The sequence below is a fragment of the Rhamphochromis longiceps genome, linkage group LG18 (genome assembly GCF_057381845.1).
Source record: "Rhamphochromis longiceps isolate RC_006_pf linkage group LG18, R_longiceps_female_GT1.1, whole genome shotgun sequence".
Taxonomy (NCBI): Eukaryota; Metazoa; Chordata; class Actinopteri; order Cichliformes; family Cichlidae; genus Rhamphochromis; species Rhamphochromis longiceps.
In genome coordinates, this window is record NC_140574.1 from 18,826,524 (window position 1) to 18,852,143 (window position 25,620).

The window sequence follows — 25,620 nt, forward strand, 5'->3', positions numbered from 1 at the left end:
TCCGTTACAAAGTTTCTCTGACCTACACATATTGCCACAATGTATTTACAAAAATAACATGAAACCTGCAGTCTCTCTTCAAACACGTCAGTGTTCATAAAAATAAAGCTTTCTGTGACACATTTCCCCAAAACGATCCTATTTACACTCGAAGATGGAGATGAGTCCTGTCGAGCTACAGCTGAGATAACCAGACTGATTTGAAGATTCAAAACTACTGAAAATAAATGGGAAGGAGGGGAGAAAAAGGGCCTTTTCAAATATTTAAAAAAGGCTTTTTCCCGAACCAGGTGTTACCATTATAAAAACTCATACTTAACTCTTATTGATCACTCGTGACTTAAAGCACTCCTGGCTGACAGAAGCGTGCATCCTCCCTCTGAGCACTGCGTAACAGCGCCAGCATGATTTAGGATTTTCTTTCAAGAATAAGATTTAACAGAACTTCTTGACGCTTCTGGCACAGTTTTAAATTTATGCCGCCCCCAAACCAACCAAGTTAATGCACACCTTTGAAGAAGCAGGTACAATTTGCACTCTGCTTCGATATTACACATTCATACTCATCATTGCACCCATTTTACAACATACATTTCTGTGGAGAGAAGAAAATAAAGGCACAAATAAATATTGGGCATTGAGTAGGTCTGTATTGGCACTGGCAATTAATGGCGTCAAGTGGCCACATTGCAGGTGACGTGTGGTTTTGCTACCAGTTAACGCTCGCCTTCCGACATGACTTAAACTTGTGATGACAGCAGCATGATTGTAACTACACAACCCGAAACGCTGAATCCCAAACCCACCAGAACCCGTGTTGACGTTTCCAAACTTTCCCCAGAAAGAGACCGTAATGGAGTTTATCTGTGTTAACAAGAATCAGCCACAACATAAGAACCACCGTCCCAATACTGTTGGCAGGTCTCCGTCACACCACCAAACCTGCTGTAGTGTATTGAGAATGGAGACAGGACCCTTGGGTGTCCTGTTCTATCTGGTATCATACAATGAGGGCAAACCCCTGGTGGATCAGGTCATACCTGTGCTCCCCAGGGATGACTGATTAGATTGGGATCTGGGAAGTTTGGAAGCAGTTTACTGAAGTGTTCCTGAGAATTTTTGCCTTGGGTGTCAGAGATGGGCTGGTTCAGGTGGTTGGTGGATGGCTATAGCCCCTTTCCACTAATCTGAGGCATCTGTACACAACTCATGAGCATCTTTGGCACTTTTTTTCCCCCGAGTTTTCTGCAATAACATGCAGAAAACTCAGATTTTTAAAAACGTTCAAACACTTTTTCTATGACCTATTCTCGTTTCTTCTAATTTAGAGTCTAATCAGTCTTGTTTTAGCAGAATCATCAAGCAAGGAATGTTATGTACCTCATAAATGTCAGAACCCAAAACACAATTAGAACACACTGGACTCAATATTTACTCCGCCCATCAGTGGTTCTAATGTTGCAGCTGATCAGTGTCTACACCCTTAACATATGCATATCTGATCAGTGTTAAAAAACAAAACAAAACAAACAAAGAAGAAATTCAGGAGAGAAAGAAAAGAAAATCCAATCTTCAGTGCAGAAGTCCACTTCACTCAGCAGTCTAGCTCTTTGGGTTCCAAGCCTTTATTAGTGCATTGGTTTCAGGGGTATCTGGGACCTTCAGCCTGGCTCCACTCAGCCTTACACTCCCTACCTTAATGTTTCAATTTAATTACTCCCACCACATCTCCACTTAAGCTGATACATCCACATCTTATTCAGTCGCGTTCTCCTCCTTACAGGTATCTGGGGAGCAGAAGAAAGAAGGGGGAGAAAGGGGGGGGGGGGAGCACAAGTTATGAATTAACAGGGAAAGTAAATATAAATATTGCAGTAGAGACAGGAGCAGAGTTTAAACTTTAATTTGATCCTTATATTCTTTTTGATTTTTGGAATTAGGCTCGACACCAATGACTGGAATTTTAACAACCATTTCTGTGTAACTGCAGTTACACACCAAGGTCAATAAAAGCAGGTGTGTGAGCACAAGTCTGCCTGCTGTTACAACATCCCGCCAACTGAACTTCCTGTTTTATCAAAACAACATTGTTTATTCTCCTTAAAACTCTCCACAACTGCCCCGCTAGACTTTGTTTAGACTCAGGAAGAACCCGAAACGGCTTGAGAGACGTCAATAAGAGCTGGGTTAAAAAACAGAATTCATGAGGTGACAAAGGCCTGTGTGCTGCGTTTTCTTTCAAGTACTTTGCACCATCTCTTATCTGATGGGGTTATAATCTGAACAAACCACACACAAAAAATTAAATAATAACTGTGCAAGCATGTTAGTTTCTTTCAAGCACATCAATACTAAATGTAGAGCTTGCTGCAGGCCAAACAAGCCAAACATCAGCAAAGCAGAGCATACATAGTTCATTAAAGTGTCTGGAGGGAGCAAACATTTGGACCGCAGTGGAAAGCCCTTTGCAAAACTGAAGTACCGCACGTGTACAATGAATTCCAGTGCGATACTAACGTGGACTCATCCTTGTTAACAGAGGTTCCCTTTATCCTACTTACACATTATTCCTTGTTTCTAAACAAAAGCCACTGTATACTGAAAACCACCAAACTCTCATTTACTTTTAATTTTACTCAAGAACCGGCTGCAAGTTTTTTCATCTATGCATTCTGTCCAAACACAAAAATCCACACAAAACACTGCTGCACAATGCTGCAGCCAGCAGGACAAACAGGACACCGGACAAATGGCCACCATGCCTCTTCATAGCCAGCTACAGGTGATAGTCAGCTGCAAGCCAAACAGGCATGTTTCCTACCTCTGGCAGGGTTAGAGGGCAGGTGGGGAGAGAGAGCTCAAGGTCCAGGGCAGAGGGGGAGTTGACGCTAGCAATGCTGAGCATCTATACCTGCAGGACTGAGCACCAGCGCCTGAAGGATGTCTGACAGGGAAACGATGCCCTCGATACTGGAGCGCTCATCCACCACCACCAACCGATGCACCTGGAGCAATAACGCACAGTTACAGGTGAGCTGGAAATCAGCAGTGGGGCTACGCCTGAGGAACTGAATCCAGCGTCTCTGTGTCTTACTTCAGCTTTGACTATTCTGTCCACAATGGTCTCCATCGTTTCCATTTTATGGCACTTCATAACTCCTTCGAAGTACTGAGAGCGATGTTTCAGAGCCTGGGTCACTGAAATGTCCAGATTGTTGTACGTCTTCTCAGCAGCCAAGTTCTACACACAACAACACAATCAACAAACAACCAAACAACAGTATGCCCCAAGTATTTGATAAAGCAAAAAATGCGGTATGTTTAAACTTACAATCACATCAAACTTGGAGTAAATATCCACAACTTTGCCTGTAAGAAAAGGAACAAAAAAAAAATCTAATCAGTATAAAGTTGATTAGGTTGCGTTGATAAAAAGGTACACGATGCCAGTATTGAAGTTTGTGGTCTCACCGGAGTCATCCACCACAGGCAAAGCAGACACTCGCCGCTCCACAAAGATGTTGAGTGCTTTGATGATGGGTGTGTCTGGGTGGATGAAAGCAATGTCGTGGTATGTTCCGATGCCCAGCTCGCCAAGAGTCTGTTTCATAAAAGCTGGCTTTGGCATCTCACACATCTGAGGCACACAAACACTCGTAGTGAAGAGGCAGGAAGACGTCAAAACAATTCATCCAATTTCTTCCTTTTAAAAAGTTGACCACTAGGGGGAGCCAATTAAGTGAAAGTGAGAGAAGACTAGAGAAAGCACCTTGAAGGTCTCCAGCCTGCATAATCTTAATCAGTTTGTGCCCTGTATTGCTCTATATGTTGTTCTGATTTTTTCATGCTTAAAACAAATTTAAAAAAAGAAAAAAAAGTTTGTTTCTTATTGAATCATGTATGTAGTTTAAAAGCCCATCTAAAGTTCATAATACACATTTGTACCTATATAAATTTAAAAAAAATCAATAAACCACGTTGATCTTATGCATGCTAATGCAAGCTGATGGGTTGGACTCACAAAGAGCTGGAGGAACTTGAGGATCCTCTTGTGTGTGAGAATATAAAGTGCATTCCCTGTAACGGGGTCGATGACAGGCAGCCGGTGAATTTTGTTTTTGATGAGAGTGTAGACGGCATCAAATAGGCTGCAAGCACAGCAGACGTTAGTTGCAAAAAAATAAAAAATAAAAAATCCTCTCACTCACAAATACGTAACGAGACATTACACATTTTATTCCTTCTGAAAACATACCTTGCATCTGGTGATATGTTCACCAGAGGTTTGAATGTTGCTTGAAGGTAAACCTCTGCAAGGCAGGAAACAAAACAATGGTGGCTTACAATCACTTCTACACAGACAATATATGCATCCATATATTTAAAAGAAAAAACAAACAAGAATTTAATTATTTGCTCAGTGTTTTTCATACAGTCAAATGAAAAAACACCTTTCACAGGATTTTATGCAATACACCCCATAATTCACCAGCTTGTGGAACCGCCTTTAGCCTTAACAACTTGAAGTAATTATTTTCTCTATGGCTTTATCAGTCTCTCACATTGTTGGGGAGGAATTTTGGAGCACTTTCTTTTTATAACGTCGGTTTGAGTTAATTGACGTTTGTGGGTACTCGTAGCTCTTTTAACTGCCACAGCACTTCAATAAGGATGAGGGCTGGACTTTGAATCATTGCAACACCTTTATTCTTGCACTTTTTCAGACATTCTGTTGCAGATTTGCGGCTGTGTTTGGGAACACTTCCTGTTGCATGACCCAGCTTTAGCTGTTGGACCGCTGGCCTTCATGCGTGACTTCTGGCAACCCTTCCAAACAAGTAATAAGTGTTCAGTCATTTTCTAATTGTACCGTGATGAACTTTAACATGCTACTCGAGGCTCGCAGAGTTCTCAAAAACCCGAGTCTGAGTGCCTGGTTTTTGGCAGTTTCTCTGAGCACTGTGCAGTCTGACCTTGGGGACATTTTGCCAATGGGCCAATGTAGCACTGTTTTAACACACACCTGAATGCTCCAGACCAGTAAAAGCAAATCTGCTTTTACAGAGGTGATCAAAATTACTGATCATCAATTAATAAAGAGCATTTCATTATCAGCACCCAGCTGCTACTCTTAATTCCTGTGTACACAGTAAGGGTGTACTTAGTTTTTCCACATGACTGCACAGAGTCCTGTGAAAACCTTTGCATTCACATGACTGTATGTTATTCTTTCTAGTGGAAAGTTTGACATCATTTGTCTTATCCATTAAGGAATCATTTGGTCTAATGGGGTTTCATTTTTATTATCAGCGTGTCATTGGATACAAACAAGTACAAATAGTTTTGGGTCAGGTGGAATTTTCTCGTGTATCACACTGACTTTTCTTTTTTAATCCTTTCCACACTCCCAAACAGACAAACAGCATTCCTTCAGCCTCAGTCCAAGTCAGGTATTTATTCATTTTCACACTTTTCTTTTTTTTGGTAAAAATGAAAGAAACCCTTACAATATCCATGCACCACAGGAGAACAAGCACTTACCTCTCCACGTCTCGAGCTTATGTTCCTCTAGTTCATAAATTTGCACCTGAAAGAGAACCAAAAGAAAACTGTACGTCTTGGTGGAACGAGGGGTAAATCTCACACGCCTTAGCTGTGACCTGCACCTACCATCGGTGACTTATAGTATCTGTGTAGTATGATGATGAAATCTGTGATTGTCAGCATTCCTGCAATGAAAACAGGCATTAAAAAAAAAATCACATTGAAATAATGAATAACAACACAGAGCCAAGCCTGCGTGCAGCTGGGTAGAGACAGCGCTTATAAGGGCGTGGTCTAAACAGCACACCACAGCTTTATTCTCACACTGACTCTGCATTCATTATTCATCACAAGTCGTTTCAGTAAAGCACAGCAAATCCAATTCACCTCTGCTCTACCTTTTGACACCACTGTAGTGACAGAAGTTTACAGAGATGTTTTTCTCATTTTCTTTTTCTCATCTAAATTCTTAATACAGGATTTCTTCTGCATTTTATAGCTTATTATACAACTCTATTACAAGAACTTAAACTCTTGAACTTATACTCACACGGTAAAATGTGTAAAAGTCGAATACAGACCACAATTGACTGCATCTTTGATGGGGAAGCTTTTTAAATGTCAAAAAAAAAAAAAAAACCCAAATAAAAATAGCAGGTCCTTCAATAAACTGTATTTTATTTAGTGAACAATAAGAAAGGGGTATTTGTCAAGTTTCTTACCCACAAAGCTTTGCTTCTCTGTGTCCCATAGTGGAGCAGCCCGCACACCGTTGGCTACCAGGGCAAAAAAGGCTTTCTTAACCTGCCAAAGAAACGTTGAATTGATTGCAGGTGGTGACTGTTCTGTTTATTATTCTGTGAACTCTTAGGAGTTAACGCCTATCATAAACCGATACACCTTTACCGGCTATTTTATTAGTTACACCTTCATAGTACTGGGTTGGATCTGCTGGAAACATTGCCCAGTAATTTTGTCAGCTGCACATCTACGATGTAAATCTCCTGTTCCACCACATCTCAAAGGTGCTCGGCTTGACTGAAATATGGTGACTGTAGAGGCTACTTGAATGCAGTGAACGCGTTTCTTGAACAATCAAGTTCAAGATACAAGTTTTGAGATAATTTGAGTTTTGTGACATGATGCTGGAAGCAGGTAATAGAAGATGGTACACTGTGGTCATAAAGATGACCATAAAGATGGACATGGTCAGCAATAATAATCAGGTACTCTGTGTTGTTTAAGCACTCAATTGTTACTGAGGGGCTTAAAGTGTGCCAAGAAAATGTCTCCAGACCATTACACCACAGCAGCCTGAACTTCATCTTGTTTACGCCACACTTTGATACTAGAATTGTAATTTTGCAGCAGAAAATAAGGCTCATCAGACCAGACAACATTTTTCCCATCTACTGTCCAGTTTTGGTGATCCCACACACATTTTAGCCTCTGTTCTTATCCAACAGGCACCTGGTGTGGCATTCTGCTTCAAGGTTCAACCCGTGGTGCTCAGAGATGCTTTTCTTACATTTTACGTAGCGAGTGGTTATTTTTGTTACCTTCTCTATCAGCTTAAAGCAGTCTGCCCATTTTCCTCTGACCTGACATGAATAAGCCATTTTGACCCAGAGAACTGCTTCTCATTGGATATTTTATTTTTTTCCAGACCAGTCTCTCTAAACTCTAGAGACGGTTGTGTGGGAAAATTCCAGGAGATCAGCTTCTGAAATACTCAGACCAGTTCATCTGTCACCAACCACCATGTCACCTTCAGAGTCATTAAAGTCATCCGTCTTCCCCTTTCTGATGCATAACTTCAACAGGTCACCTTGATCATGTCTATATACCTAAACGCACTGAGATGCTGGCATATGATTGAGTGATTAGATATTTGCATTAATCGTTGAACAGGTGTACCTAATGAAGTGTATAGGTTTTCTTTTAGGTCTTGTAGTGTTTTTTGTCAAAACCACAACATTTTAATATGACAGGAAGAGCTATCCAAGTATTTCACAGACTAGATTAGATACATGAAAATTAATCCTGAATTGCAGTCTTATTGTCATGTTAAGTAGAACAGTACTCAAAATCTCTTGTGTAGTGTACCTCTCAATGACATTAGTTTTCCTTGGTTTTAGATAAGGATTATTAACCCATTGCCTTAGTGCATTTAGTAGTTAAAGATCTACGCATCAAAGACTTTCGAGGATTAGTGTTTAACAGCTTTATGACAGTTTGATCAGCCACTTCACAGAAACTGCTGAGAGGTAAAATACTTCAGCTTAGTTTATTGAACATTAACTTAGCCTGAGTGCCTGCTTCGGTTTTTAAACCAAACAACAACAACAACAACAACAACAAAAAGTCATAACAGCTTTGTCTGCAGTCAAAAGGACAGAGCATATTATTGTGCTTACTTGGAGTGCTGTGTCAAACACAACCAACTTGGAGCTTGTGGGGACGATGTCATAGCACTTGTGGGATTTCATAAAGCGCATGTAAATATCACTCTCGGGTTCAGCAGCTGCGAAACAAAACAAAAAATAAATAAAACCAGTGTGAAAACACTTCCAGACCAGTGTCATTCTATCAAAAAAGCAAAGCAAGCTGTGCTCGTTTAGTAAAATCTAAAAATTGGCATCATTTAAAACATAGTAAAGTGAAAGCAATCTCTCCTTTCATATCAATACAACATTCTGTCATAAAGCTGCTCACGTGCCAGTTTACATCCATCCTTTACATTAGCGCCATCTTGTGGCCACAATTGTCTCTGGAAACAGGCGCAACTCCGCTTACATCTGGTTTCACTGAAAACTGTTGCGTCTAGATTTCATAGTTATTTCGTGTCCTGTTAAAAATGGACTGAGCTTGTCAAGCTCGGAGACCAACAGCTGCTTCTAGTTGTCTGCACTTGCACATTGTGGATAAATCTCAGGCAAGCTGGCTCTGCATAGGGTGCTGTATTTTGTGTAGAAACAGAGCTAGCAACCCCAAGTAAACAGTTTCTCTGATTCATCAGCGTAATACAAGTTTTCTCTTACTAACCAACAGGGTCAACATGTGTAATCTAGAGGAGGTCAAAGTGTTATGTAAAATAGTCTTTAATAACTCATTTAGCACCTTATTAAAGAAAGTCCTGATAATGGAGACCAAACGTCAGCTCTTACAATGTCTGGTGGTGCAGATACCACCACCACCTTCAGTATAATATCAGTTGGGGGGGGACCAAATAAAGTTTAACCAGATATTTAGCTAAGACATCACCTTCATTTTTAAAAAAAATATATATTTAATGTACTCTGCAACAGACTGCTGACCTGTTCAGAGTGCATCCTTTATTTTGTCCTACGTCACTTGGGAGAGTCTTCAGACTCTGAACTCAATACCAGGAGGCATGTCTGTGTTTCTGAACCAGTTATTTCAAGATTTGTGGTCCTACAGTACAGCTACATTACAAACATGTGATTCTACAGACTATAAGTTACTTTGTGTTCAAATTAATCTACAGTATTTAAAATATCCATATAACACTCACGGGGAACTTTTTCTGCAGAACAATTTTTTTTTAAATTTTTAATCACAATTTGCCAGTGATATGATTTTATTTGTAATGAGGTGCTTTCATTGGGTTTTAGAGCTAACGGTTTTAAAACCTCCTCCAGCACTGTCAGCTAATAGTAAATATTTAGAAGATAACTACAGAAGTAATATTTTAATTTCCGTACAGAGGAAGGGGGAAATCTCACAGGGAGTATAAAACGAGAGCTTGGAAACAACACCACACACACTAACCATTACGGGACTGAACCACTTACAGCCACTTTAGTGCTCCATCTTAGAGATAATTACGCTTTAAACATAGAAGTACACAAACAGTGGGAAAACATGGACAGGAAAGTACTGCAGGAGATAACATCCTTGCAACATGTTGCCGTGACAGAAAATTCACAGATAGGTTCAAGTAAAAGCTCATAAGTGATTTAATGCATCGTGTAAAATCGTGGAAATTATTTCAGTTGCTTAAGGTCAATTTAAATGTCTTTATTTTATTTTAAGTTGGTTTAGGAGCTTTCATTAACATTTCGATAAATATTCGTTTTATATTTCAAGGAGATGACATAGTTAGCACACCAATTAAAACCCTCCCCTACATGCTGTGTAGAGTGTGTGTGTGTGTCTCCTTTGATTACCCCAATACATTGGCACCCAGCAGTCTGTATTGGTTATAATATGGTCTCTTGGGCAAATGTATGCGCATTGATTCGTCAACCCTGCCGCAACACTCAGCATTTAAAACAGTGACGACAAGGAGACAGGAGGCAAATAACGCAAACACACACACACACACGCGTTTTGAGAGCACACCGGTAGAAAGCAGTCTGTGGGGGCAATCAGCAGGGTGGTACTGACACAATTCGGATGAATAGCTGGCCCTCTGTGAACAGGTCTACACACGCGCCGCACACAGCGCACTGCGAACGGGGGGGGGGGGCAGTTTTTTTTATTTTTTTTTATTTTTTAAACGTGGTACATTCACCTGAATCTGGCAACACGTCTTGATCATCTTCACCCTCATTATACCGAGCCAGGACTGATTGAGGTGAAGATAGCGCACAAACACGCGCGCACAAACACACACACAGGAAAAGGTGAGCACTAGATCAGCAAATATTGCAATTGGTAACTTACCATCATCGTCTAGATCAAGTTTCTCCAGCATGCCTTCGAATAAACTGTAGACCTAGGAGAGAGCAAAGGCACAAGTTCGCCGTGAAGAGCGCAGCAAGTCCCCACAGCACACACACAAAAACTTTGCTGTAAATTGTGAGAGCGCAGCAGCGACGCCGACTTTTTCCCCAGCGGCCCCAGGAGACTGTGATCGCACCGAACGCGGTGCGCAAAACAACCAAAACTACTAAACCGCAACGTGCGATCCTGTCGCTGTACCGATTACGTAAACCTACAACAGGTCCGCTAAATATACGCAGGTAACGCGATAAGAACCCTCGCGCAGAGGAGGTACAACTTTAGCGGCACAATATTAGACTTCTCACACACGCACACACCCCCTTAAAAACTCGCAGTGGAACAGTCCTGATCCATTTGCTGCAGCGGAGGAAACCAACGCTGCTCATACAGCCACTGCACAGACGCGTGAGCAGTAATCCAGCTGCAACGAATCGGCTCAATTCATTGTTAAAGCCTCAATCTGCTAAACTCACCACAATAACAGTCGCTGGCACGAAGAGTGTGGGGGGGAGTCGGCGGGGGGTACAGATAGAAAGCAGGAAGCACCGTGCGCTCAGGACACACCCCTCCGTGCAGCGCAACCTGGGTGCTTCGCCATATAAGGAAATCCCTTGTGTTGCTTAGCAGCAAGAAGCTGGGGATTCCTTTGTCACATCCACAGAGATAATTTCTTCAGACATAACGAGACACATGGCTGAACTAAAGCAACTCTTTGGGGTCCTTGTAGTAGGAGCCCGAGAATATGGCATGCAGATTGTGCTGACTCCCTCTCCCTGACAGCACAGTGCAGTAGCCAGCCGAAAATATGCTGTGTCATGCTGAGATATTTGCATACTCAAAGTGCGCTTGTTGATACCCGATTTCCCCTGGCTCCTAATTTGCAAGCACATATTCACAAGAAGCCACTGCAGCACAACGGGAGAGCATCCGCATGCCTACTCGTGGATGTTCAACAGCCCCCACCCCCTTCCCCCCTGGTGTTGCCCTGCAACGGTGACACAGCGCTTCTCTTGTCCAAAAAAAAAAAAAAAAAAAAGAACTACCCCTGCACTTTCATAAATCTCTGGTTGCGGCATCGCAGTAGGCACCGCTTTTGGGATAAAGGAGAACTACGGAGAAGCAGACAAGCGCGGATCTATGAATTTAATCACTTCTGGCCAAAATGTAAACTGCAACAACTTCAGTTTATTTTCCAAGTCTCCCTTAAGGTATGACAGAGGAAGTGCAGAGGAGCTGACCCGCACCGGCTCATCGCCCTCCAACCACAATCGTGTGTCCCTGGGTGTTAATACCAACCGTATACAACACTGGTGATGAAATATTGATTTACCATCGTTCCACAGAATCCACAATCACTCAAAGTAGACGGGTCTTCGGATAATTATTCATTAAAGCAGCACAGTGAGCGATGGAGTAATTCCTCTCTAGCTCAAAGAAATCTGGTATAAAATCCAGACACAGGCTGTCAGAATCCAAATAAACCTTCAGTGAAAAGTCTTGTGACAAAGACTGAACTTGTTCTCAGCTGTTTTTCCGGTTACAGTCAATTATGCAGCGGCTTAGCTGACACTGAAAGCTGTTTGAGTTATGTCAAGACAATGTTTACACCCTCTCCTCTGCAGCTAGAGCAGCTCAGAGCTTATGGTACAAACAAAGTCCTGCTGACGCAAGAGCAAGGCTTGAGGAAAAGCGAACCTGAATTAAAAGGATTTGCATCTCTGCCTTCTGTACACCACTTTGCAGATAAACTCATGACTCTGAGTAAACAAAGCACATGACTCATAGATGGGAGACATGCAAGCCACTGTTATTCAGGCACAAAGGGAAAAAAATAGTTATCAGCTTCCCATGGAGTCTTTTTTTGTTGCCAACACTGAACCGGTGCAAAAATTAGTTTACCTGCAAGGAAGGAGGATATGGCTCAGTAGCCTTGTTGTTGACCTAAACACACATATTTCATGCAGTTAATTCCTGATCCCTGAGACAGTTCAGTCAATGCCTGTGAACTTGTAGCGCTCTCTCCAAAAACTTCCACCTTGCATAGTTATAGCATCATTGATCTGTATCTGGAGTTTTGAGATGCTGTACATGAAGTCTGGCTTATGTTTTGTTTATTTTGGTGCAGGAATGTGCAGCAAACCATCTGAAAGACTCACTCTAACTTCCACTCTTTTAAGAGTTAAAGCTCACAGGCATTGGCTGAATTGCCCTGGGTCAAAGATAAATTCTTAAAATAGATTTTTTATCTTTTTTGACTCACTTGTTGTGAGGTAGAATAAGGTGGCACGGGGCTCGATGAAGGGATTGGGGGTTTAGCAGAAGGGAGGCTGAGGCGCTGTCCTGTGTCCGGAGGTGTGGAAAGGGAACGAGAGCGAGAGCTTTGCTCCGGGCGTTCAGGGCTGGGGCCGCTCTGCTGGGCCTCCTGGGTGAACACTGGTTGGCTGGATGCCTGGGTTGGGGTGTGGGGTGGTGTAGAGAGTCCAGAGGCTGAAGAGAGATACAGAGTCCAAAATAGATATCTCAGCTTATCTCTTGTTTCTCTGGATGTCAATCCATACCGCACTTTCAGCAACACCGAGACGCAGCGCTGATTGACGTCTATGATAAGCATTGCTGCTGGAGAAGGAGGTGCTACAGTGGTGGCTGCTGCAGATGCCGTCAACGCTGTCATAGGCAATAAACGGAGGAGCAAAAGCGATCTGAACTAGGAGATTTCCATGAGCTGAGAAATAACACAGATACTGAGATAAAGCTTTAGTGGCCCTGTTTTTTTTACACAGGGATACACAGCACTAGAAAATCAACATTTCAAAGACAGCTGTAAAATCGACTTCAGTCATGAAATTAGCAACATATTCAAGCTTTAATAGACAAGTGGGAGCATGTTGAAGATTAAAGAAAAATATGACACTGATTCAACTGCAAATCTTCAAGTTTATGCCTGAAAAGCAGCAATGACATCAAATAAAGAGTAACTGAACTAGAAAAGCTTAAAAGAGTTTCTGCACCCGCTGGGTGGCATGGTGGAGCAGTAGTCTCCATGTTCTCCCTGTGCATACACGTCCTCCAAATAATCAAGCTTCTTCCCACAGGCCAAAGACTCTATATAGGCCATGGATGCGAGGAAGCTGAAGCGCTGAAAGTATGAATATATGGTTTAATATGACTGGTAGCCTAAAGCACTTTGAGTGGTCACTAAGACTAGAAAAGCACAATTTAAATACCAGTTGATCTAATGTGGGTCACAGTGGGGGAAAAAAAGAAAACACTATTCATCATTGTAAATATTATAACCATAAAACATTTAAATTGTATGGTTAGCACTGTTGCCTCATAATAGGAAGGTCCTGGGTTCAAATCCATCATCTGTGTGGAGTTTGTACATTCTTTGTCTTCACCCACAGTCCAAAGATATGCACTTAGTGGGGTTTGTCCGTGTGTGTACAACCTGTCCAGGGTGTACCCCACCTCTGATTGCTGAGATAGGCTGCAGATCCCATCCCAAGTCCCTGAATTAGAAGAAAATGGATGGTACTAAGATAGAATTGCCTGAATTATCCATTTACAAACAAACAAAAGACCACGGTGGTGTTTGTGGGTTTCACTTCTTCCGTCGTGTTAGACGTCCTCTCGGGACTGTGTGGGATGTAATTACAGTCTAGCTGAAGTCTAATTAGCAAGAAGTGGAAACACCTGTGCGGGTGCATAAAGTCTTTTGTTTTTGTTAGTCCATCTGAAACTCAGCCTGGTTAGTGTCTTGGTATTTGGTGTTAACATTTCCCCGTCCTCACTTTAAGTCAGACACACTCCAGGTCTGCTGTGCTGAGAGGGAATCAGGCTTGAATCCTGAGTCCAAAAGCTGAGCTCCTGTTACTCATCTTTGGATTGGAAACTCATTAACGCTGAATTTGATGCATGTCGTTATAATTAAATGTGAATGTCTGAAACTAATCAGATTAAAACACAAGCAGAAGTAGAATAAAAATGGATTTGAAAGCTATTTAATGCTATTTTAATACGATTTTTGTTCACGTACACTGAAAATGTAATTTTCTTTACTCCTATGTTTACGCCACACTTTAAATATAAATGATACTGACTCATAAGTCATAGACTTTCATGAGGTATATTCAAGTTCATTAATTAAGTGGCTGTGTCTCTATAACCACCGAATCTAAACTGTAATTAAACCTGTGACATGTTCTTCAACATGACTGCAGAGACCTGACAGCTGCTGACTGCTGAAAACAGCAGGTCTATGGTCATCCCTTTACAGCTATAGTGTACCCATCTTCTGAAGACTGCTTCTATCAGGATAACGCACCATGTCACGAAGCTCAGATCATCTTAAACTGTTTTCTTGAACATGACAATGAGTTCACTGTACTCAAACGGCCTCCACAGTCACCAGATCTCAATCTGATGAAGCACCTTCGGGATGCGGTGGAATGACAGGACCAACTCGGTGGCGCTATCACGTTAATATGAACCAAAATATTTTCTTGGATTAGTTTTGAAGACAAAAAAAAAAAAGAGGGCCAGCTTAGTATTTGCGTGATGTACCTAATAAAGTGTCAGGAGTGTAACTGGAGAAAAGAAGGTCTTTCTTTTGTTCTTTGTGTCCCTCGAGCATAACCACGCCGATTACAACATAAGCAGCCACATTAAACATAACTCCACTGTGAGAGTCAGCTGTCCGTGACGCAGCTCCTCCCGGTGAAGTGTCAGATTGTAGGTGTGTGTCACATGACAGCCACCACACACGCTTTTCACATCAGGCGCCCACGATCTTACGCAGGGTGACATGCGACACTCACGCTGCACTGGCCTCATCCCAGTGACATATTTCTGAGGCCAGACAATGAGTGACATGCATGATGTGGAGCAAACGGTTCAGATTACAAGGCCTACAGCACGGGACATCCAGAACGGTTATTACTGACAGTCGGTCTCAAGCAAGCATCAGCATTAGTCAGTATTTATATTTAAATATTCCTAGGAAATAAAGCATGACCACTGTAAACTTAGTAAGCTGTATTTCCAAATGAGTCAGCTTTAAAGTCTGTGTATTGGCGTCGGTGTGGATTTGTTACTTTACCTGTTAAAAAAACAAAACAAAAAAAACAGTAATTACATGCCTCATAATCAAAAACTAATACTGGTAATGATTAACTCAAGTTATAAGATATCTTTTCTTAAAGGAGGCTCAGTGTTTCAAGCAAACATTTTTGCTCGGCCTGTCCAAGCGCACTCCACACTATCTCTTGACATTTAGTTGGCGTGGCCTCTCTGGTGTGCCCTGCTTCCGCTGTGTAGCCTTCTTATTTTAGCCACGCTGTTGTGGCACATTCCACAGGAGCAGATAACAGCGGGGTTGGGAGCCTTCTCTTTAGCCCAGTTAATAAGGGGCAGCTAGCCCAAACCCAGGAAACAGGAAATGGATGCCTTGCTGCAAGCAGTCCATCTAACAGGTTTTTTTTTTTTATTATTACATCTAAAAGTGAAAATCTATGTGTGCAGGGAGATAAAAGCAGCAGTAATTTATCATCTCTCTTTAACCTGATAATGAAAGTGCCAATTCCTTATCACAGTAACACCCTAATTTGTTGATTAGTGTATTTTCAAGCACAAATACCAAACAGGATTTCGTTCCAGCATCTGAATTATGCGAATATGCTCTTTGTTTGTTTTATATCATAATAAATTTAACAGTTTTGGGTTTGCAAGTCAGACGAAAAAGAGAAATGCAAAGCCATATTCTTGTGATTTATAAAATCCCGATGACATTTTTCACTATTTTCTGATTTTTAACCTCTTGTCAGCCTGTCAACTCAGTTATCAGACTAACTGATAGAGAGTTCAGTTCTTGAAGAACAGTTTTATTCCAAAAAACAACATGGCTCTGCAGCCTTTAGACAAGTAAAAGTATAAGGTGTAGCTTGTAGAGATGGTAGGGATTTGCAGTCATGACACCAATCACCCATGAGGGTTTAAATAATTTTCTAGGAACAAGAAGAATTTGACAATTGGGGTCTTCGATAGGTTAGCAAAATCTCAAGTGTACTACTGACAGTAGAAACTCATGTACACAGCATTACCGAGTAGCAAACTGGTATCTAATTGGCTCTGACAAGAATTTTTACACGCAGGTGTCTACCTCCTTAAGGGTGCGGTGACTAATATAAGCGACATGGTTTACGCAGTGTAGATGCTCGGCGTCAAAGGACCTATGGGTCAGGCTGAGGCCCACAGTGCCCACAGTGAACTTCATACAGCCACATATGGACATGAGTCATTACGACAGAGGACTCTGCTCCTCTCGTCTACTCAGCCGAGGTCAGACTGGCTCTAAATCAGGAGCTGTGAAGTTTGCGATAAAGCGCCACTTGAACACCACAAAAATGACCCTCAGTGCTTTACTAACACGAACTAAACACATCACAAAAACTGCATTACATCTCCAATGGTGATCTGGTATTTTCGTTTGGCATCTCTATTACTTCTCGTTTTCCACGGCTTGCGTTCAATCGTGAAAACCTGAATGATGTACATAAATGTAAATGATTCACCCACATGTAAGGAGATGTGTTAAACGATTCAGCTCGGTGTGTTCTGATAATCTCTGCTTAAGCTTTAAGCTGAAATACTTCCTGACTATTTTAATGAAACACTCCAAATGGAGCAGCTACTCTGAACTCCCTTTGGAAATGGGACAGAAATAAGGACAATGAAGCGATGCTACATCAGGCTGAGTGCCTATAAATTGCTTCGTTATGACATAATGACAGGATCACAATAAAATAAATACATATAACTTTTGCATTTTCATCTTAAAGCAGACTTCCTTATTATTTAAAGTTTTTTCTCCTCTTTAATCTGTACACAGATTTTGGCAGTGAGCACAAAAGACCCACCGACCTGCTGATGTAATCTTCTGTTTTGCAGTGTAGCCAATGAGAACCAAGCTGGTTTAAAGGGAAGATGAACATAGGTAGTGAATGAAACCGAGAGACTTCACATTGCTAGCTAAAGGGAAATAAGACACGTTTTAAACACTACGTTTTGCAGACATACTTTAGTAGAGTTCATGGAACTGGACATGAGTATAATGGGTCTCCTTTAAGACATGAAACAACTAAAACACACACCTTAATCGCTAAATTAGCAAAGACAGACAGTGTGAATCAAGCACAATGCAGTACGTGCATGTATATGAATTTAGCCAAGCGATCACTAAGTGCTGACTCCACGTCAGACCCTCCTGCATAACTTTAGCACCACTGACCTGTGTCCAGTTATTTAGCACGAATGCATGGTATGCTTTTGTGAAACCAGAGATCAGCCATGAAACCAGCCACTAAAAGAAGCTCTAATGGCCACATGAAATTACACTTAATAACCACACATACATATATAGACTAAGAAAAAAAGAAAGCTGCTCTTATTTAATATAATTTGCTATGACGAGAATAACCTGAACGGTCAATGTTAAGTATATTTATTGAGACATTTATTCATGCATTTAAAGTTGTAAGTTGATAGCATGGACAAAATCCATGAAAAAGGAATTTATACAACATTTTAGGGCAAAGCTACCCAGGAGCCAATATTCTGAGGTAATGAGCACAGCTCTGTTTGTCCAGCACTGATTTACCATTTTAGCCTGACAATGAGGTTAAACTACTACTTTCATATCACATCACCCTGCTGATAGCCATATTTATACACAGGAGCGCTCTTTACTGCAGTATCTCATTTATGAGGTTATGGGTTTGGGTTTTGGGCTGTTGGCCAGCAAAAATCCTAATGGTTCTTTTTCACTATTTTCTGACTTTAAATTACTAAATAATAAGCAAATTAAATGTTAGAGGAAATTGTTTTGAATGTCTTTCTACACATTACCAGACAGGTAGGACGCCTCGGACTGATGCCTCCCGCCTAGCCCATCTTGCTCCTTCCGTTTCTTGCTTCTCCTCAAGCTGCCAAACCTCTTCATGGAACACAGTGGGTGGTGGGCTCTAAGCTAAATTTGACCATGACCATCCGCATCACAAAAAGAGCCCCATAAACTGCCCCAGGTAAGAGTCACTCCATTTGCTAGATAAACAAAATCGTAAAGGTTAAAAAAAAAAATAAAAAAAAAATCCAGCCGCCTGTGTTTGAAGGTGTCTTTTAGGGAGGAGTTGGTCCTCTGGAAGCTGGATGCCTTCAGTGAGAGGGTAAAAAATATAACTATGCGAGAAAAACAAACCTCAGCTGTTCTGTCAAGTTCCACATTGCATTTGTTTTTTTGGAGGTACCTCTCTAGTTCTGAACAGAAACAGACAATCACAGCGGGTGCTGAGTACAAGCTACTCTACAAACCACAGAGCCAGCAGCAAGCAGGTCTAACACTCGATAGAAGAGAGTAGAAAAGCTGTGAATTCCACCGAGCCTCAGCAAAGAAATGTTCCCATTTGCGAGTGATGCAAATTGCAAGTGTGGCCAGACTTCAGCGCATTTCCCCCTGCTCTCAGGAGTGTCAGTGCTGTGACTTGTCAGGTGCAGCTGTGGGTGATGTTACTTTAATATAGCACTGGTGTCAGCAGCCTGTAAAAGGAGGCCAGTCTGGAAAGGAAACCCCACCGATTGGCTCAAGCTGCACATCTCCCCGCCTCCTGTCTGCCACTGCCCTCCCTCTGCTCGCAGAGTAAATTCAGCACAGGAACATCTGTTTCACTCCGTCTTAACACAATGTAACAGAGAGTGGGGATAACGCAACCTCAAGGTTCCCTTGCATAAACGTCTCCTTCATTTAAAATTCTTCTAAATCTGCAGTTCGACATCACCAAAGAGCTGGAGGATACGCACCACTGGCATTTGTGGAGGCAGTTGTAATTTTCGGGTGCCTGACATTTAAGATTGCTGAGGCCTGCCCCCATCAGATGACAGCAGGGGGACATCCCATGTTCTGTCAGCTGATCAGAAAGCTTCCATTCAATACCCTCTCCTACCCTTAACAGATGGCCGCCTCTTTGCTGCCCACATTAGCTGAAGCATGCCCAGCACAGATCTCAATTAACATGTTATGCAAGTGTTCCAATCTGCTCAGTGGGTCAATGGCTGATATGAATTTCAGATATCAGTGATTATCACCTAACAGCCACTGAATAAAGCCACTAAAGTTGTCATTCCACTGAGAAACCGAGAGAAAATCACTCATTTCAAGCCAGTTTGAAGCTAGTTAAGTGTGAAAGCCATAAAGCACTTAAAGTCCTTTGATCTCATCTGTGACTTTATAAAGTCATTGTGCCCTTGTAAGGCCTGCATTTTATGAATTTAGAAACTCCCTACTTCCTTTATTTACCGACAACAAGCAGCCCACAGTAGCAACAGAGAGAGTGAGAGGGGTGGGAAAAAAAAACCTCTGCATGGCTGTGTGAGGAGCTCCTGAGAGTCTGGTCACTTCCAGATAAGGCTATGAAAGCGCTACACTTGCCTTGAGCAGCGAGAGACTGACAATGTCCAGGCGACGTGAAAACACATATTTAGACCAGCGGGGAAAGAGGAAGCATTCTAATCATATTTGCAGCAAGTGCACCTAAACATGAAAACCTGCATCCTGATGAATGATATATGTAAATGATCGAGACCACACAAACGTCTGCAAAAATACTCGTTTCCTTGCAAATATGTTAATAAAAGAGGTGACTACAAAGGTTCATTAGAACTAGTTTGAAAGTCAAATCAAGACAAACTAGGCCTTCAGTGCACCCTTGTGGCAAAACTGGGGTTACTACAAAAACATCTGACTCCAAAAAAAAAGTGAACAGATCAAGTGCCCACTCAGTGACTTTATATTTAGTTATAAATACTCTGTCGCTATTAGTCACCAATAATCTAAAGCCACATCATTAGTGAGCAGGAAGCGTGTTTTGCCTCAGACCACATCTTACACTACTAATCACCAGCAACTGGGATGGGAGGGATGGAGCAGTTGGGGTGTGTTTTGGTCCCCGTTACTATCCATAACAATCTCCAGAGGAAACTGAGCACACTGGCTTTTACAGTCTGGGCTCTAACAGAGCTATTCCAGCAGCTCTGCCAAACTGACCCTTTGCGAGGAAACAGAGAAGAATGGGTACTTGCACAAGCCAAAAAATCAATGACTCATCCTTTTAGCTGTTTGATGCTTGCTTCCAACAGGGCTGTTTCCATGTAGGCAGGGTGGGTTTTTTTGTTTTTTTTTTAATTTATGTAATGACCAACTACCAAAAAAAATGGAGACACAAGAGCTAAAGACGTGCCAGTTAAATCTGGTCTTCATAAAATGAGACCTTGTTCTGCCCAGTCTTATTTCTACTAATTTGTGCATACCAGTATTACCATTATGCAGCTCGTGAGTTTTTTAATGCGCGTACTGTGGCTGGACTCCAAACTCCAAGGATGCCGAGCTTGAAACCTAATAACAAACTGCCTGCACGGCTTAATGCTGGTGGGGGGGGGACGAGAGATGATAACTTAATTCTGATAATAAACAAAGCCAACCATTTCCTTTTCCTAGAGAAAGTTGATAACATCTGAGAGGAGATTATGAAGAATGTCTGTCTGCACTCAAGCGACGGCCATCTGTCTGACAAGACTTGTGACCTTGTTGGCTGCAGAGCGGCACAAAACAAAGAAGTTACTTTTTCTCTTTCTACTCAGAGAAAACCAAAAACTCCACTTCCTTATTGCTACAAAATATGGAAGCTGATAAAAGGAGATACAGGGAGGGGTAGTGGGAGTGGTTCGGTGAATGAGTGTCTAATTTATACAGGTGTTTTTCTTTTTAAATTTCTTGTTATTTTGGTTTATTTCTTATTTATCTATAGGAGAGAGACTAGATCTGCAATTGTGAGAATTAAAGGTTCTCTGAAACCAGTCGGGTATCAAAAGGAGCGCACCGTTTTGTGTGCCGTTCTCTGGTGTGACAAAATAAATATTGTTCTCTGCACCTCACCTGATTGAACTTTGTCCTGAGGTGAACCGACATTGTCAGATATCTGATATCTGAACTGATGAACTGAAAATGCAGACGCCTTGGTTCCTGTGTGGGGGTTTTTACCTCATGTACGTACAGCAGGAAAACCAAATAATCTTTGAAATGACAGTTTCATCTATTGTGTCTTACTTCCTTTACAAGCGTCTTCCTCTTAGAACTCTGCTTTAAAAGAGGACTTCAAATATTTGCACAAGTTTCTTCCATGCATTCTTAAAACTATTAAAACAAAGATTCCAACAATGGATTCATGAACACTGCAGTGCAACAAGCAGGTTGCAGGCAGTGCAGTGTTTGCATTTCTACTTACCTCTCCTGGTTCTGGAAAAGAGTTTGATGCTCGAAGAGGGAGAACCGGACGACCGGAAGATACCGCTGAAGCTCAGTCGACGAGGGGACTTAGGGGAGTTCTGATGGGAGGGATAAGGGAAGATACTTTTGGGAGAACTTGAATTTGGCTTTGATTGAACTGGAGCAGACTGGGGACACGGAGGCAGTGTGGTGACGTCCGGGCTCTTGGCAGAACCTCCTTTGATGGGGCTGGCTGAACGAATGAGTCGCTCTCCCTGAGAGATAATAAGAAAGCAGATTTATTTATTTATGCACATTTGCAATTGCATGGTTTACGTTTAAGCGTGTAGCCACTGTTATGAGAGACAGCAAGTGCAGTGCAAAGCAAGGGGCTGTACTGAAAAAAGCAAAAGTAGTGAAGAGATTTATTGTGAAATGACAGCTGCTGATTGCACTTCTTTGGTCACTTCTCCTTTTTAAAAAACAAAACAAAACAAGTTTTGTATAGTTGGTCGCTTTGTGACAGTTAATGGTGTCTCCTAAAGAGCAGTATGAGAAGTTTCATATGCAAGCTGCAATAAGGCACATGTGCAATCACACTACAGTTGTGGTAAAAGACACTATAAAGACTAAAAATACTGATCAGTACACATTCTAACAACCAGGGAAAAAAAACAAGTGATGCATGAGCGCATAGATATTTGTTTTTCTACAAAGAACTGTGCCTTATCGTGCAAAACCTGTCTTTCTGTTATGTTGCCATGGTATGCAGTTCGGAGGAGCGCCACGTGATATGACAAATCAGTAAGGACACCATAACATCCACTATCAGACGATCAGCACTCCTCTTACTTAAAACTGCGGTAACAATATTTTTCAGTTGGGCCTTCTGTGTTTATGAGTGTGCCTTTGCAAGGTCGATATCGTGTAAACAGATGGAGAAATCCTTCTCTCTTTGCTGTGCCCATACCAAAACAAAACACGAGAGATGGCAGCCAATCTAGCTGGAGACAGAGAGGGCCTCCTCCCACCGCTGACGGCTGCCTGCTCTGGATGTGCCAACAACAAATCTTTTAACCGTTTGTGGGCTCGCCATACAGTGAAGCTTTTGATTATGCAGGGATCTCCGGCTCAGGGGCTGTTATTACTGAAAACAGTTAAATGCAACAGGGGTGTTGCAGTAACAGTCTGTGGAGAATAATTACTCCCACCGAAACAGATAAACTGCATGTTGTGGAGAGAAAAAGAAAATAAACACTGGGGTCTAATGGGACATAAAAAAGATGTCTGATATTAATACTAGAACTCAAAAAGAAGAAGAAATCAAGAAGAAGCTCCGTTTTGCCGTACGCTAAGGGCTGGTCCTGCTCCACAAACACATTTTTATTCAAACCAATCCCCTAACTATCTGAGAGCACACACCCATCTTTGTTGTTTGCCAACAAATCTCACCCTTTCATTGTGCAAGAGCCTGTTAAGGCAAGTGAACCAGCTATCAGGGTTTAGCGTGGATACAGATCTGCTCCTACAAAACACAAGGCGATGCAGGTTTTTACCTGCACCACGCAAATATTACTGAGATAATATGCATCTTGGCTGATATGAGGTAACAGTGGATGGTTAGTTGGTTCCTATTCAAATCAACTGGAGGAGACAGTAGGAAGAGACTGCTTTCTTTTAGAAAAATCAATTTCCTGTATGTGCTGGTGCTATGCCTGGACACTGTGGGAGTAATGTTACTGTAAGCCAGTGCGGGTTGGCAGAATTGGAGAGGATGACCTTGTCTAATATTTTGCTCTTGCAAATTCACATTTAATGAGCAGATAGATGCGTGGCAAGAAAAGCAAGCTCAGGAAAACAAAAAGAACAGTTGGCAGGTGAATGAATCATTTCACAAAAATCTTTCAAAATGTACCGTGTGGGCTCCGCTTTTGGTTGAGCCACTCGTCTCCACTTGAGGGGCATTAAACGCCCCGAAATCCTGCACATGAAGAGAGATCTGAGCATCAGGGATAAAGCAAACTTCACCCGGAAACACAACAGAAACATAAAACTGACACTTTATGTCCTTTTGTCCGCTTTTACGTGAAAATAGGTTAACCCCACCTGCTTTTGACTCTTAGCCTGACATTCAAAAAGAAGGTAAACATGTGTTGCCACTGCGGAAACTTCTGCAGGACAATGAAAGGCAAAACTCTTCTTCCCCATACTGTGGGCTGGTTTTGACATTACACTTCAGGCCGATGATGCCATGCATGTTGCTGCAGAAAGGCAGTTTTAACTGCACAGACGTAACTAGGCGAGTTTGCAGAGCTGTACTGTTATTTTATTTTTTATGCAGCTGTAATAGACTTTCCACCATGATTTTTTTTAGAATGGGGAAGTTCACATAGCGATGGAAAGCTCCAACATTTAACACTTGAGCATTAACCACAGAAACAGAGCTGCATTCATAAGGTTTACGCCACACTGGGAAGGTTTTTCCAGCCTATAAAGCTGAAATTTTGCACTTGTCCATTTGTTATTCTCGAGCAAATTATGCAGCACACTGGATCTGATAGTGGATCCATGCAAAAACAAATGCTACCAGGAGAGAAGCAGTTGTCAGGACAGAGTGACCAAATTGTTTTTGAAACATGAGGTACAATAAAGCCATAAAGCCTCCCGCAATAACAACTAGGCTTTGTGGAGCTTGTGCAGAAAATGATTACACAATTGCAAATAGTTATTACCCAGTTTAATAAACAGAGAAAACTGTAAATCAGGGCCGTATTAGATCAGCAGTGTCATCGCCTGTTTTTGTGCCAGAGTAGACCGAATAATGTTGGGTTTGCATTAGAAAAACAGGATCTCACCAGGGACTCTGTGTTGGGATTTTTATTTCCCCACAATTATTATTGGCATAATAACAAATTTTTGTAAACATGATATGTAAACAATAGTTGCAGCCCTAACATGGGAGGTGGCTACAATCACAATAAAGGTAGAACTGCTGCACATGCTCAATGCAAAGAGGCAAAACACGTTTTTGAGTGTTTATAGGGAGCGTTTACATGCCATTAGGACAGATTAACCAAGTCCTGACTCAGAGACAACTGTCAGTCACGCACGCTCTTATGCGTCGCGTGCGCTCGCAGACTGCGATGCACCGAAATCGGCTAAAGCCCACTCAAAGTTACAGCCTTTTACCCCACCCACCCCACCATAGAGTCTCAGTAAGAAGCCAAATTATTTGATACTTCACCGACTTACTGGCATGTTAATCCGCAGACTTCTCCTCTTCTTTGGTATTTTCTTTGAGCTCCCCTTGCTGGACTCCATCACCGTGCTTCCCATGTTTTGTTTTGGGGGTTTTTTTTCCCTGCAAACGCGCAACACCTTAAAAAATAAAAATACAAAATACTACTAATAAAGTGTACTGGGATAAAAAAAAACTGCTGTATCGCTTCTGCACACCGTCTACAGCCGCCTCCACCTTCCCTTTAGCCTCGACAACACTGAGGAGCTGCCTCATCCACCAGGAAGTAGGTTTGGCCGTAAAAAAAAAGAAAAGAGAGAGGCAGGGCACACACATGTTCACAAAAAATTAGAAGGCGTGCAACAGCGAGGACTGCTTACAGGTGTTATGTCACACTGTATTTAACCCCACCCTCCTCAGAAGAGGAAACTGAGACCTCCCGCGGTCCTTTTCGCCTCGGTATTAAATCTACAGAGAAAAGAAACGCCTCCGCCGTTTCATTTCTGAGGATAAGTGCGGTAAAAACTATACTTCCTGTAGCTTCTTTGGTCGCACAGCCCCGGAAGCTGCTGTCCGTGAATTTGTAAATCTCAAGGCACTGTTCGGTTTTCTGAAGCGTTGTTCTTTCACACTTCTTCGAGAAAAAGGCAACAGCAACAAAAACAAACCCCTAACAAACACATTTTAAAGGGAACAACATGTTTGACACAGCAGCGCGCGGAGCTGACTTGTGCAGATGTTTCACCGACAGATGTCAGTGCCACTCTGATTCTGGCTG

The 25,620-nt window shown here is 42.0% G+C and overlaps 1 protein-coding gene across 4 annotated transcripts; it reads right to left on the bottom strand.

Annotated features, from left to right (window-relative positions):
* Positions 1-654: 654 nt before the first annotated feature.
* On the bottom strand, positions 655-25,350 carry LOC146648093 (5'-AMP-activated protein kinase subunit gamma-1-like). 4 transcript variants are annotated; one of them, XR_014908472.1, is made up of 16 exons: positions 24,857-25,350; positions 23,520-23,585; positions 21,624-21,879; positions 12,554-12,780; positions 10,234-10,285; positions 7,962-8,068; positions 6,267-6,348; positions 5,671-5,729; positions 5,542-5,587; positions 4,256-4,310; positions 4,022-4,148; positions 3,472-3,637; positions 3,332-3,369; positions 3,095-3,241; positions 2,822-3,005; positions 655-1,787 (listed from the first exon to the last, which is right to left on the bottom strand). XR_014908472.1 is itself a non-coding variant. In XM_085389270.1 (16 exons), the coding sequence occupies exons 1-16, from the start codon at positions 24,938-24,940 to the stop codon at positions 1,756-1,758; spliced, it is 1,638 nt and encodes a 545-aa protein (XP_085245396.1). In that variant the 5' UTR covers positions 24,941-25,348; the 3' UTR covers positions 655-1,755. The 4 variants fall into 4 exon arrangements, 3 of the variants coding, with proteins under 3 accessions (XP_085245396.1, XP_085245397.1, XP_085245398.1); XM_085389270.1 differs by having other exon boundaries at positions 2,912-3,005; positions 24,857-25,348; XM_085389271.1 differs by lacking the exon at positions 23,520-23,585 and having other exon boundaries at positions 2,912-3,005; positions 24,857-25,348.
* Positions 25,351-25,620: the final 270 nt, after the last annotated feature.